The sequence below is a fragment of the Corylus avellana genome, chromosome 6 (assembly GCF_965113065.1).
Source record: "Corylus avellana chromosome 6, dhCorAvel1.hap1.2, whole genome shotgun sequence".
NCBI lineage: Eukaryota > Viridiplantae > Streptophyta > Magnoliopsida > Fagales > Betulaceae > Corylus > Corylus avellana.
This window is the reverse complement of record NC_142495.1, coordinates 429,778-444,787: the sequence shown is the minus strand read 5'-3', so window position 1 is coordinate 444,787 and position 15,010 is coordinate 429,778. Positions and strand designations below refer to the sequence as shown.

At 36.7% G+C, this 15,010-nt stretch overlaps 2 protein-coding genes across 2 annotated transcripts; one reads left to right on the top strand and one right to left on the bottom strand.

Moving 5' to 3' along the window:
* Positions 1-1,486: 1,486 nt before the first annotated feature.
* On the bottom strand, positions 1,487-10,067 carry PFK5 (phosphofructokinase 5). Its single transcript, XM_059600579.2, has 13 exons — positions 9,643-10,067; positions 9,296-9,386; positions 8,523-8,596; positions 7,341-7,452; positions 5,982-6,077; positions 5,724-5,825; positions 5,535-5,609; positions 4,933-5,073; positions 4,685-4,801; positions 4,503-4,607; positions 4,206-4,286; positions 3,331-3,459; positions 1,487-2,039 (listed from the first exon to the last, which is right to left on the bottom strand). Exons 1-13 carry the CDS (start codon positions 9,942-9,944, stop codon positions 1,872-1,874), a joined length of 1,593 nt encoding a protein of 530 aa, XP_059456562.1. The 5' UTR covers positions 9,945-10,067; the 3' UTR covers positions 1,487-1,871.
* Positions 10,068-12,625: 2,558 nt separating this feature from the next.
* Positions 12,626-13,582, top strand: LOC132188766 (uncharacterized). The gene is made up of 2 exons (XM_059603302.2): positions 12,626-12,704; positions 12,814-13,582. The coding sequence occupies exons 1-2, from the start codon at positions 12,662-12,664 to the stop codon at positions 13,506-13,508; spliced, it is 738 nt and encodes a 245-aa protein (XP_059459285.1). The 5' UTR covers positions 12,626-12,661; the 3' UTR covers positions 13,509-13,582.
* Positions 13,583-15,010: the final 1,428 nt, after the last annotated feature.

Genomic DNA, 15,010 nt, shown 5'->3' with positions numbered 1-15,010 from the left:
TGCCAGAGCTAGCCTCGGTCAGTCATATCCCAGTTGCCCTATTTTAAAATGGTTCATTTCACAAGAGAGAGAGAGAGAGAGAGATAGACAATGCTATTAATATAATGAGGCTCATTTAGAGAGAGACCAAAGGTTATGATTCCTGTTTGTTTCCGAAAGCATGTAAAAATATATAAATCAATTACAATTATATAAATCAATTACAATTCGACTAAATCAATTACAATTCGACTGATTTAGTTAAATATATTAAAACTTTTTAAGCATAACTTGCTAATTTCATTTTAGATTTGTGAGTCATTTAAAAAATTGTTAACCCTAAAGTAAGGTAAAGACTATTCCCTTATGATATAAAGGAGTCTCATCTCACAACTAAAGAGGAGTACTTGAACTTTGAAGTAATAAAAAATGAATTTAGAAGTTATGCTTATTAATTTTTTCCTCTCATTCTCTCCTCAAATTACTTGATAAAATAGAAAACCTTTACACACTTATTGTGGGAGATTTGTGCATTGTTAAGGAGCACTGATTGTGATCAATCATAAACAATTACCTATCCTGAAAGATTTGAGAGATTCAATTCCGTGCAATTAAATTATCCAATTACATTTTCAATAAGACAGTCCAGTCCAAATGAGAGCTTATTCGGTCCACCTACTAGGACAGGTGCATAAACCACCCAAGCCCTACTTGTCAGAACACCTCCCGAACAAGTGAAACCAAACAAACTCTCACGTGAAACAGTGAAAATGTCCCTTGTGTACCTTATACACCCTTCGGATTGTCTAAAAAAAAAAAATTGAAAAATCGGATTTATTTATAGTGGAGTAACGTCACTTCCACAGAGGAGTGAGTAGGTGTACCAGTTGTCAGGGAAAAATTCACACTTACCAGAGGAGCAGGTGTAAATCTTTGACCAGTCAGAATTCTTACTATTCGGTGAACCTCGTCATGTTGTCACGTGCATTAGCCTAATTACAGTGCTTGCTCTGTAGGAACACACAAGGACATCTCAAGAAAAGAGGGGAAAAAAATATGAGAGAGAAATTATTCGTGTTTTCATGTGTCTTAGCCAAGGCTAGCGGCACTTCAAAATTACTGCTATATTATTGCCACCACCCAGAAAGGAAAAAGTTAAATAGCATAATAGTTATCTTATCAGGGCATAAAGCCACAGTTACCACCATGTGGGCATCAGTGCTTCTGCTTGCACAAAATCCGATCACTGTTTGATGGGTTCAATCAACAGAAATGCCCGGTTGTACGCTATAGAACATTAGAAGCTGTCAGAGACCAAGATATACCTCATTAGATGTAACAATCCTCTTGTTGAGTTTCGAATTCCAATTGTAAGAGATGTACGTACTGCTGGACTTCCCATCAGATGTGGTGTGCCTTGGCAGTTGGCTCCACTACGTCTTGGATGTCCTGATAGGAATCTCAGATTTTCTCAAGGAATTAAAAATCATTCATACTCTTGTAAATATGAACATACCCAAAAATTGCAAGTGAATTTCATATGCAAAAGATCATTACAGTTGATCTAGTTTCGTATCGGCTTTAACTATGGCCAACATATTTCATAGTTACAACAAATGTAGTACAAAACATTAAAATTTGAGCACAACATGCTTGGTGGTGCCTCTGGGACTTTATTGTGAAAGAAATCTAAGAGCAGAAATGCTATACACTAAAAAATATTCAATGGTGGAGGAAAGGCCATCCTTTAGTATTATTATTTCTTCTACACCATGCTTTGAGCAGACTATTAATAAACCTTCTGAAGCAGGCTATCTGTCCTAGATTCTACTCTGTGGGAGCTTCTATTTGTAAAATTCTCTTATAGCTTAACTAAGAAGAGCTAGTGTTTATCAGATAAAGTCAGGCTGGCCTGTTGAAGTCAAGCAACGATGCCACATTCTACTGTTGGGGTCCACCAGCCTGGGATAGGAAATGACTTCAGGAATTGGAAGGTAGACATAGTGAGTGTTGCATATGCCTACTGTAATACCACTATATCCAGCAAATGCGCCATGAACCTGCCAAAGCCACACATCCGTATTGAATAGACATTAGAAGGACTGAACTGTCAACAACAAGAACCAAAAAAGAAATAGAGATTAAAAAAACATTAAAAGGAAATCTGCAAACAGGCAAGTCTGAAAACCTGCTTCAGTGAAGGGCACTTGGAGAACAACCCTATATATGCTTGCAAACTCCTAGGCAGTTTGAGCACAGCTCAGTTAAACCGAGGCCAAGCTCAAAATGATCCAAGTTTGACCAGTCATTGAAATTGCACAACTGAGCTTGCCAGCTCGGCCAAGCTTGAGCTCTGCTAGGCTTGCCTACTGAAACCAGCCAAGTTTAAGGTTGAGCCAAATAGACCTGATTAAGCCTGTGCACAGGCAATCTTACATAACTGAGCCTGTCCATTAGCCTAACCAATTACGCTTAGATCTACTTACAAGAAGCAATTTCTGATTTATCCCGGAATCAAAATATTCGCTGATCCAAAAACCAACCCCAATTTCTGGGCAGGATCACAGTTTAAAGCTGGATTCCTAACTGGAAACTGGAATTCTCGATTTTTTTTTTCTGAAGGAAACTTCTCCAGACTTCAATTCCTATGTTGTAAACAGCCTTTTTAAATCTTGAGAAATTTACTTAGCATGATACAAAATATCTGATAATATCATACAGTTCATCAATAATCACAATCTAGTAGCTAAAACTCAAGGGATAATCTATACAAAGGTTAGAAGGAGAGATATCTGACATTACTTGCTTTAACAAGCATCCAGAAGCCACTTTTCTAGTATCACCAATTATTACTGAATCAAACACAACATAACTGCTCCAAGCCTCCAACCCTAGTTTTGATAAATCATCCCATTTCGCAATGAAAGGGTTGATCTTGGCTCATCATAGGGTAATAACCTGAGCAATAGATGTTTTTTTCTGCTCAGGTGATCTACTGGTCTTGTTTCAATGTCATAGCAGTCCCAGCTAAGGGATCAGTTGATAGTAAGGTTGTTGAGAAATGACATTTGTTTAATGGCATACAAGTTCTAAAGAATTTTGTCAGAAGAAATTCATACTGCTTAGTCGCATAATTACTCAGGAAATTCTAGTCAATTGGGTCTAAATGAGATGAAGCCCTTCAATATATTTCCAATCTAACAAGAAAGAGACGCCATGCAGGAGGCTACTGTCAGCCAATCAGGTCAAGTACAAGAAATATTCAACATGGACATAGGACTGCAGCATACAGTAGAGAGACTACGTATTACTCAGAGAGAGAGAGAGAGAGAGAGAGAGAGAGAGACTCACAGCATTTTGCCCTAGTACAGTGCATAGAATTCCATCTGATGCATTCGCACGGCAGGCACGGATCATGTACGTAGGATCAATATACTTCACATCAACTGGAACACCAATCTCCTTAAAACATTTTCTTATCTGACAGAAGAATGGTCTTTTGATATTAGTATCCTATAGGATAGGTACAAAGGGAATTCCACCAGTAGAATCATCCAGAATACATATGAAAGGATTCAACCAAAAAAAAATTATAATTGAATTCAGAGATATCAATGCAGGCTATGCAGCCCTCCCACAGTCAGTAGCAGGAAAAAATTGCACATCCATCAAGAAACTGAATTTTAAATGAAAGAGGGGGAGGGGGAGAGCGAGGGGGGAGAAGAGAAGAGAAGAGAAAAGAATATTTGAAAATATAATGATGAGATAGACTAGATAAATCCCACACAGGCCAAATGTTTCAAGATACATAGTCAGTATTAAATTCTCCAATTCCGACTTATGATCAACTTTTTTTTGATAAGTGACTTACGAACAAAAAAATAAAAAGGAGGATATCTAATGATTTCCAGTTCAAGTGAAGAACCACTTGGTTTTGTTCACTGCAAATAACATCAAAAGCAGTCAACTGGCCATATCTAGTCTTAGCAAAAGAGTCACTAACAGAGCTTAGATCTTGAAGGCTTAAGAACATAGCATATTTGTAACTCTGACAAATGACAACTAAAAGGCCAAACTGCAGTCCATTCTTATCCATGCAACACATATCAACTAATGTTAAAAATTAGACTTTCAGTCAGCTCATTATTTATCAACCCACTTAGCTTGTCTCAAGTGTCATGGAGAGATCAAGACCACATGAAATTAGTCAAAATACAACCACCAACCTCTTGTTGAATGTGGACACCGAAATCTCCAAATACAATGTTCCCAGACGCATCCTTAGCATTAGTTTTCTGAAGAAAATTCTGCATTAGAAAACAACAGCATACTGAATTTTACTCCTCGTCTTGGGGAAAAACATAAGGAAGAAGTTATAAGATCTATGTAATGCAATGAAATGAACAGAGGCAGTTTTTCATAGTATTTCATGAAGCCAAAAAAGGACTGCAGAATTTAAATCACCTGATCAATTAATAGTATTCAACCCACAAGCGAAAATATGAATTCCTTATGTAACTCACCTGCCCTGCTCCCTCTGCGACACATATAACAGCCGAACCCTTTGTCTCAATCAGGTATTTCAGATGACTCAAAACACCATGAGGCCCGTGCAAATTAAAAGATACCTTAGATGTGCATATCAGTAGAATCAGTAACAGCTCACAAAGATAACTATCTAATTAATTGCTAGTAATAAGAGTACCTCAGGAATCAAACATATGTCAATTTGTCCACTAGCTAGGGATGCATGCATAGCTATATATCCACTGCTACGGCCCATCAATTTCACAATGCCAACACCATGATAAGCACTGTGCGCCTAATAACAAGATTGAGGCAAAAAAAAAAAGTTCACTATGAAGAAACCAACATTGTGAAAGAATTCAGCAGGAAAACTTATAAGGAGAAACATAACTCCATGCATGGGCAAGTAAAATACATGTAGAGTACCTCTATGTATGCGGAATTTATTGCTCTTTGTGCCTCTTCAACAGCAGTATCAAAACCAAAAGTTTTATCCATCAGCAAAATATCGTTGTCTATAGTTTTTGGCACACCAACTACAGCCACCCTCATCCGGCGTTTACGACACTAAAAGCAGAATTATATATGAAATAAGATCTAAAGAAGGATAAAAGGCAAACCCCCAGAAGGAGATAAGAGAGAGCATCAGCAACTTGCAAAAACTAAGTTCGAATGGAGTCACAAGTGTGGACCTTGTGATATACCTCTGATGTTATTATCTTAAAAGATATAGCAGGACATCATTATCACACTTACACCAGCCTTGAATAACACCAATATTTACAGCATTGTGCCTTCAAATGCATGTCCGCCATTAATTATTTGTTCATTTATTTTATTTACTTTTACGACATAAATTTGCAATACAACTAGATAAACAACTTCAAAAGCAATATTTTGTATTTGAAAAAAGTGACTCTGCTGCAGGTTCAATGCAGCTTTCATTCTGGAAAGAAAATCTTAATAAAGCATGAGAAAATTATTTCACACATTGAACCTAGTTACTACAGGGCTTCAGGCTTTACAACCTCATTGTGTATTGCATTTGCCCCAGCATGTGTGCCATTCCCACCCAACACAAATAGCATGTTTATTCCTCTTTCCTGGCACCAATATGAAAAACATAAATCAGATCAGTCATATTGCCTGGAATAAAGATACATTTTCAAAATAGTTGACTATATTAGATAAATCAATGCGAAAGAAGAATTGTGAACCTCCAAACTGTCCACGATTTCACTAATTCCAGGTCCTCCACGTGAAACTCCTAACAAGCTTCCACCAGAAAGATGGACATTCTGAACCACTTTTCTTGATAACTGATGATTGAAGTAAAAACTTAAAGCAAATGAATCCATAACTCCAACCATATTTTCAGAAGATAAGAAACATTGCATTTATGTTTAAGTACACAACAACATTGTTTGATGAATCAATTAATGTATGAAATAATCACAAAAGGCACAGGAATGTACCGGCATTTCAGTTAATTCTTTGTCAGAAAATCCACGGTAACCAAAGGGAATACCTACAATCTTTTTCACACCATATATTTCGAGTGTGATGACAATCTGCAGCAGAACATGATAGATGTAGTTATAATAACATAAATCTTAGGCACTGTTACTAGATATGGGGCTTCAGAAGGAAAAGTTTTGAAAATGCTATACACTAATCAATATTTTCCTTAGTTTTTTTTCTTATGAGTTCTGTAACTCCAATCAATCTTGTATATTAATAGTGGAATGTTATATATAAACTTGAGGCCACAAAACACAGACTTCAAACATGCATTGCTCAAGAATGCAGGGTGCATGTTTGATCTATCTTCGAGAAGATTTTGAGAATGCAGAATCACATTTTTTCAACTCAAGATTTACTTTCATACAACATTGCAAATTCAAGGGGAATTTTGGCTGTCTGTTTACGAAAAGCGTTTTCTCTTTTCAAGCACAAAAACACACTTTTCAAAAACATTTACCAAACAAAACACAAACTTCTCAAACTGTCTTATAAGAATATTTTGAGAAAACAATTGTTTACTTTTTCAGGTGTGGAGGTTAACTTACTACTTGGGGGGGGGGGGGGGGGGGGGCATGTGGCCACCCCTCTCCGCCGCTAAGGGTGCCTGCATACTCACTGTATTTTTTTATAAGTATTTTGTCAACTTGACACTTACTACTTGGGGGGGGCGGCATGTGGCCACCCCTCTCCTCCTCTAAGGGTGCCTGCATACTCACTGTATTTTTTTATAAGTATTTTGTCAACTTCACATTTTAAAAATAAGCTTGTGTTTTCTCAACATAAGTATGTTTAGTGTTTGTTTCTTTGAAAACTTAAAACACTTTTCAAAAATATTAACAAACAATATTTTTAAGTGAAACACTTTTTCAAGGTAGACACCACCAACTTCTTGAATTTCTATCACATAAAAAAAAAAAAAAATCAAATCAAAACAAAATCACTTTTCAAACAATTAATAAACACACCCTGTGTGTTTACTATATAGCAGTATAATCATGTAAATATCGTGCCAATATATATTGACAACAGTTAAGTTCTGTGTTCTTTTTAGGCACATAAACTCCAGTTGTCTTATAAGCACCGGAGATTACTATCAAGCAAAGGTTTAATTTAATTAGATTAGAAAAAAAAAAGAAAAAAAAAAAGGCAAAGGTTTAATTAAGGTGAAAAGAAATGCCTGAAACCGGACCAGGCAATAGAAATTAAGATGCTACATAATTTCTACAATGTCTTAAGATGATAATTTTATTGAATAGGACTGAACGTTTGATGTGGTTAAAAACTATAATAAAATGAGTCATGACAAGGACCTGTCTGATGACATCATTGAGACCAGGGCAGAGCCCTCCACAAGTTACAATTGCTGCTTTCACTTCTTCTGGCCTGAAGTATATTTTCTCCCGTGGTCCAGCACGATGAACCCTGGAAAGTTCCAGTTACATACAATAACATTATGAAGTAGCAGTCAAATTGACATCTAAAACAATCAAAATGATAAGTCATTAAGAAGTAGCAATCAATGACAGGTCAAATTAGTTCCTTTAGACAAGTCAATATGTCACTCTAGACAAACTCCAACATAACTGAGGAAACAACCATTCCCAAGAGACACTTTATGGAATTAGACATATCTAACTAATCTAAGCAGATCTAAGAGTACATTTTCTCTTGTAAATTCCAAGAGATGGTTGTTCAAAACAAAAGCCAAAATTTGTTGGAAATTCTCCTCTTTTGAAAATTCTCAAAGCACCCTACATTCCAAATCATGGAATCTTATCAGAAAACTTTGACGCCTTCACCATATAAGTCCCAAAAATTGCCTCTTGACAACAATGAAAGGTAATTCCTCCATGGGTCAAAAAAAAAAAAAAAAACTTGAAACTCTACCCTATGCCCGATCCCACTTAAAACCTCCCCATTTATGTAAAAGCACCAATTCTTCATGTTAAATCACTACTTGTCTAAAAAGTTTAAACTAATAGAAAATTGTCAGTTTAATCATTCAATTAATATTTTTACTCTCCATAACACAAGAGCTCAAACTCATGTTCATCGAGTGAAGCTCAATACGTTGAATATTTATAGGGATAAACTATAAAATCGAAATTCAAACCAGGACCTCTAATTTGATATCATGTTAAATCACCAGTTATTCCAAAAGTATTAAGCTGATAAAAAATAGTGAATTTAATCATTTACTTGATTTTCCAACACTTTTCATATTGACTTTGTATCTTGCAAACTCCTAAACCATGAGAGCTATAGAACTAACAACTACCACCCATTATCACTACTTCCACATTTTCATGCCAAATCTCTCATTGGCAAACCTCTATGGATCCCCATTCACTTTAGGTTCTACTATGAGAAAAAAATGTCCCATATTTCTCTGAACATGAAATAAATTGTTCAAAGAGTTCTTCTCATTGTCACTAGATGCATACTCCAGATTTTCACAATTGCCTATAAGAGAGTCAAAGATAGATATTTACCATTGTTCCACCCAACTACAGTCAGGATCAATGCACTCGGCACCAGCAGATGTAGGTGACGAGTAGTGTATGACCTGGAATATTGAATAAAAAGGAAAATTACAATGCAAATACTAGTAAATAGGCTGAGAGGAAAGATATAACATCCCTGGCATTCTACATAGGAATTTATACAAATCATGTTCTTGGCAACCTACATACGAATAAGTGTGATGGAATAAAAAATTTAGTAAGCATTGAAAAACTCGCATCTAAATGAAAAGATAGTCCTCGCATACCATAACTACATAGCAAGTACGAAAGGTAAAAAAATGAAGTTCTTCCATTATTTCTTCCCTCTCTACAAATATGTAGCATACGTCAAAATAAATCAAGCAATGCCTGGAATTTTGATATGCATAAAGCCAGACTGCTACAATTAACTAGCTAATTCTGGATTCCCCAGACTACTACAATCTGTCATAAATCATTCAAATTCTAATCACTTCCAACAAAAAAAGAATAAAATAAAATCAACTATTTGAAAACTTAGATTTTAAGTTTTTTCTATTGGACACCATCTCACACAATTACATCTTCTGCATCGTATACAATTAACCAGACAACAAAGTTCAACAGGAGAAAGGAAAAGTAGCTCACCCAGATGAGCCAAAAATAAGAAGAAGAAGAAAAAAAAAAGACACTTTTTATGGTAATTGACGGATTGGTATATGTTCTTGAAAGAGGCCCATCAAATCCAAACAACAAAGTTCTACCAGAAATGCTTAATATACCTTAAGAAGCACCCTGTCGTTTTTATTTATGTAACCATGCCACTCCTCGTCCGATGGGTACCCTCCCGCAAAGTCCTCTGTTACCGGTGTCCTGCAAGCAAATACCAAGTAGATATGGAGTTTGAGCTATTTCTAGTGGAATGATTTAAAAAAATAAATTAAAAAAAGAAAAGAAAAAAAAAACCTACATTGCAATTTCCTTGATAACCACAATCATGCAAAAATTATTCAATGTCTAAAACTAGAACAGTGATAAAACTACCACAATCATGTAAAATTCTTCAATGTCTAAAACTAGTACAGCGATAAAATCAAATGCGCAATTCACAATTTGCTTTCAAAAGGACCTCATTTTGAGGCAAAAAGTGGAGGGAATCGGAACGGCGTCGTGGAAGATGTCAGTGATGTGAGGGATGTTGAAGCGCGTCTCGAAGTCCTCCTGGAACTTGGATTTCCAGTCGGGATTGCTGAAATCGATTGGGGGGCTCCGCTTCGAGGTCCCCGCAGACATGCGGATCTTCTTGGCGGCTCTGTTGGCATTCCATCTCAGGGGACGAGAATTCAAGCGCGGAAGTCCATGATAAGAGCGCTGAGAATCGCGGCGCGGGAGAGCGAGTTTGGGGCTGATCGCGTGCGAGAGAGTGCCCATAGAAACGGAGCGGAGATTACTAGGCAGCCGAGCGATGATCGCTCGAGCAATGTGAGGCAATTACCGAATTCGAACTGAAATAAAGAGAGAGAGAGAGAGAGACAGAAAAGGCGAAAACAGCAATACGAGTGCTGACTTAAGAAACCACGAGAAGCTTTTCAAAGTTCGACGCAGACTGAAGTTTTTGACTAATATAACCTTGCATTGCGGATCAAACTACCAAACTACCCTGCGTTTTGTAATTAAAAAACTGTGAAATTGCCATTTGCCGGCCTTTGTTTAATGTCTTATGATATGCGTTTTTCAACGGGAGATCGTTAATATAAAAAACAAAAGAGAGAAATTTTTTATTAATTTCTTTACAAATTTATGTGACAATATATTAACAGTAAAAAAAATAAAATTTAATAATTTATTAACTAACATGATAATTTATAAAAAAAATTATAGTAAAAGTTGAGGCAAAAACCAGCCTCTCTCTCCAAATCTAAATAGTTTAGTTGATTGGCTGGAAGAATTAAAGTAGTGATATTAACATTTAACACAACCTGACAGCCGCTGACTGGACTGGTTTTTGGTTGGTTGGTTGGTTGGTTGGTTAGTTGAGAGGAGAGCTTCACCTACCACAGAATCACAAGGAACAGATTCGCATTTCCGCTCCAAGCAACACAACAGAATCTTTTTACAGACAATTACATTGAACAGTCCAAATTGGCTTCCCTTTCCCATGCTGACTTTTGTTTTGTCGTCCATAATAATACACACCTGTCGATTGCCACTCTGGGTTGAACGCCCAAGCTTCGGTTTTGGATGTTTGCCACCTAGTTGTCCATCACAGGCCGCATGTGGAGGCACTAGTCAATTCCGGCAGCTCACGAGAGAGACAGGTTTTGTGCCATTTATTTGTCAAGTACTTCATTGACACCTTTCTCTTAAGCAGTCCAACTTGGCATTAAGATGTACGTTGTATCAAAACTCAGCTTAAGCTTTTTCAAAGTGCCCGTGCAAAAGTAATTGATACTCTTACGTCAGTAAGATGTGATAGTCAATAAAAGTATAATTTGTACCACTATTCTAAAAATAATAGTATACACTTTAGTTTACAAATTGGATTAGAGTTAAACCACTATTGACTATCACATCAGTAAGATGTGATAGGACTGTAAACGAACATGCTTGAATTCAACTTGAAAATATTCAACTCGTAGTTCATTTAGTAAATGATTCATTTATAGCTTGATTATTAAACAAGATATATTCATATAAACTTGATTTGATTTGATTGTGTTCGTGATGGCTAGATTTGTTTAACTCATTTATACATATACCAAAAAAAAGTAGGCCGTTGGTTGAATTGACTAAAGCCACCATGCTCGTGCTTGGTTGAATCAGCAAATGAATTATTATAATCGTTGACCCTTAAAAAATTGTTATCACATAAAGGGGCAGCTCGCTAGCTGAGGGAGTAAAAAAACAAAGCATAAGCCTGTCGTCTGTTTTGGGAAGCAAACAACTCGTGTCTTTGGCCTGAATGAACCACATGCAGTTTTATAACAATATATAGTTTGAATTGAACTGACTGATTTACTGGGTTAGTTGAACCAATTAAACCCGGTTAATTAACCAATGAATTGCTCCAATTTTATCAAATCAGAAAATATCTTTAGAATAAAAAAATCTATATATTTCATTGACTGTAGCTTATCCCCTTAAATCGATTTCTTCAATCCAGTTTTGCCTCAATAGCGATCCCAGGACTTATAGGCATGCTATCTAGAAGTAGTGTGGTAGGACAACCTTATTGTAAATAATAACCTTATTGTAAAGAAACAAAAAAAAAAAAAAAAAAAAAAAAAACTGTATGTATATTAAGTCCGAAGTAGAGAATAAAAACACAACTAATATTTAATATAATATAAAGATAATACACTTTACAATTCTTTACTTATGGTTGGAGTTCTACCACAATACAAATACGTAAATAAGATAATATGTTCTGATACTCTAGTGGGTCACAATCAGAACAAGATAAACAAGATAATAATCCACTTAGGGTGAGAGTTGAACCACAACAGAACTAGAACTCTACACCAAATCATCATCTCCCTACTACCCTTACTAACTAGTATTTAAAGACTATACTAACATTACCCATAACACACGTTCCCAATTGACATAACCCATGTTTTTCTCCACATCATGGGTAGTTAGCTAGTGGCCTATCAATGTAGCAGAAATGGGCCAAGAAGCCCAAGTGGGGAGGGAGCAATTTTCCACAAGAATAGGGCGGCACAGCCCCTTCACCACACCTTGTGAGCCCAATGGAACTGTAACTATCCATAGGCATATACATCAAACATGTGGGGGGATATACCATACCATGGTACCCTATATTGATTGTGCTTTAAGGGCAACCCAAACCCTTATTCCTTCCAAGTAAAGCACTGTTTATTTAAGGAAAATATCTACTCTTCTTAATTATATCCAACAAATACCAAATTACTTCCCATATCAGGCAGACACATTTGGCGCCTGAATTTGAATAAGCCAACTAAATTAACGTCTCTTAACGGTTATTCTTTCCATAAACATCATCTCTTACGTCCTCTTCGTCCCAACTGTACCACAGGCCCCATTCCCAGCAGTCTAAATCATTCTAGCAGGATTTAAAGGAGTTTGAATTTGCAGCACATGGAAAAGCATACTGTGGAAGATCGATGGACCAGCAAGGACAACCCAAGAAAGCAGCTGATATACTAGGTTTAATTTTATCACTTTGTTTTATTTTTATTTTCCTTTGTTCACTAATATCAGTTTCAGCTCTCATCAAGGTTTAATTTACTGGGAATTTCCTTTGTGGGTTTTGCAGATTTATCGGTTCTGCCATTAGGGGAGGACTCGGATTTGAATTATCATAGCGGTGCATGGTATGGCTCAGTGGTACAGATTGATTTTAAGGAAACCCATAATTCAAGGAGTAATAATACCCTGAACAAGCAATCCCTGAGGGCTGGCATGTCAGAAAGGGAGCTGAAGATCCGTAACGAGCTAGAGATTGATATAGAAAGGGCTTTGGAGGAAGAGATTAAAGATGGAATATACCATCATGCTCTCAGGTTGCACCGACTTTATCAGCAGCAAAAGGAAAGGAATGCAAAAAAAGTAGTACCTGGATTTGAGACACAGAGACAGAGTCAGCAAAGAAACAATAACACAACACTTCTGGAAGTGAACATAAGCATAAGAATGGAAGGAGGAACCAAAATTGAGATAAAAGAGACCAAGAAAGAAGCTGATCATGAGAAGGGCCCCCCCCGGCCTCGGATTTCTAGATCAGAAAAAATGCAGCCACCGCCGGTTCCCACTACCAAGAACTTCGATTGGGTCAAGACTCTCCGATCCAATGCCGGTCCGGCGGTCAGCTTACATCAGGCTAAAACACTAAGCAATAACCATTGCCGCTATTCGAATCTCAACCTAAACAATCCAGGGAGAAATATTGGGCAGCCCAAGGCCAAGGCAGATGTTGGTAACAAAGTACTTAAACTGGGATGGAAAAATTAAGATCAATCACTTCGGTTATCAGGCATGAAAATAAATGAATAACAATACTAATAAATTAATAATGTTATGTTTGATTTGAGACCCCATGTTGTTGTTCTGTTCTGTAATTATTTATAATATTAAGTACGGTGATTATGAAAAGAATGTTCTCCATGTAATATTGTTTCAATTTTTTTTTTTAAAATAATATATTGTCGGGCTTTGATTGTTATAATTAGTAACAAAGTTTCATTTAAATTATATAATTCTTATATATAGTTTTAAAATTCAATTTGTAAGAAAACTTTGTCTATATCTATATAGATTTGGTTGCTGGCGTAAAGATGGGAGAAAATAAAAGAAATATATGAATTGGAGTCTGATAACAATCATGAAGCATACCACACCCAAATGGGATTAAATAATCTAACGATTTGTATTCATTTTTTCCAACGCTCTTTGATCACCAAGTGGGCTTGAAGGAATTTCTAGAAGCTCGATGAAAAGAGAAGGCAGGCAAAACAAAATGGTGACAAGAATGTGGGATACGATTGCTGTTGGAGTCTCACCGACATGTAATAATGTAATAAATGAACACAAATTTGGGAGACAAGAGATGAGCTGGAGAAGCTATTATGAGCAATTACTGGTTCAACATGGGTTCGTTCGGAAAACATTTGAGAGTGGACCTACGTCTCAGCATTGCTTTGGACCTCTTGTCTGCCAAATAGCCTGAGGATCTTGCCTACTCCCTTGGCCCATGATTGTGGTTGGAAGCCTGACTTCAACCACATGCAGTTATCTTTTTTGTTTACAAAAATGGCGCTTTCACGGCCAAGCTAGGTTGATGAAGACTTAATTTGTTACCTAATAATAATCACTTTAGATTACACATAATCTTGGAGCACTATAATTGGTTAGCGTTATGTGATTTATCCTGAATTTCCCCTTTACTTGGACAGGGATGTTGGTTCTTATCTTACTTGAGCAAGTGTTCGAACAGTTTGAGTCCCACTTTCTCCGACTGGTCGTGCATGTGTTCGTATAGAGTGGAGTCTGAATGTCCTCTCACATGAAGTTGCCCATTACACATGCAATTAAGGGTCTTGTTACATGAGATCTAAATCCCCTCTCGGGGGACAAACCCACTAGGCACGCACTTTCGGTTTCGATTTATGTTGACATTATTGTTATATATGGTGGAATTTAGAATGACCATGTGGATTGCAGTGTAGCTCAAAGCATGTCTAGTTGTTACACAAGCATCATGAAGCTGTGGGGCTATGGCATCATAGAGCATTAGAATTGGAATCACATGAAAAGCTCAGATGCACCCTTTGGACCTTACATCGAGTAGGGACAAGAGTGTTACGGTCAACATCAAACTCACAATCGGTGTGCCATTAAAGAGTCTTAATCTTTCAACTGTCAAAAAAGGGTATCTAAGGAGCGAAAGCCAACTTGTTTCGGACTTTTTCCTTCTAATCTTGGACTTTGCTTTTAAAAAGTGGATACTCCATGTT

Bases quoted from the DNA above. Each gene is read 5' to 3' on its own strand.
- LOC132188766 (XM_059603302.2), top strand. From the start codon at position 12,662: ATGGACCAGCAAGGACAACCCAAGAAAGCAGCTGATATACTAG. The intron at 12,705-12,813 runs GTTTAATTTTAT...TGGGTTTTGCAG, and splicing joins GAAAGCAGCTGATATACTAG to ATTTATCGGTTCTGCCATTA.
- PFK5 (XM_059600579.2), bottom strand. From the start codon at position 9,944: ATGGGCACTCTCTCGCACGCGATCAGCCCCAAACTCGCTCTCCCGCGC. The intron at 8,597-9,295 runs GTATATTAAGCA...TCAATATTCCAG, and splicing joins ACGACAGGGTGCTTCTTAAG to GTCATACACTACTCGTCACC. The intron at 5,074-5,534 runs GTTGTAAAGCCT...TTCTGCTTTTAG, and splicing joins CAAATGCAATACACAATGAG to TGTCGTAAACGCCGGATGAG.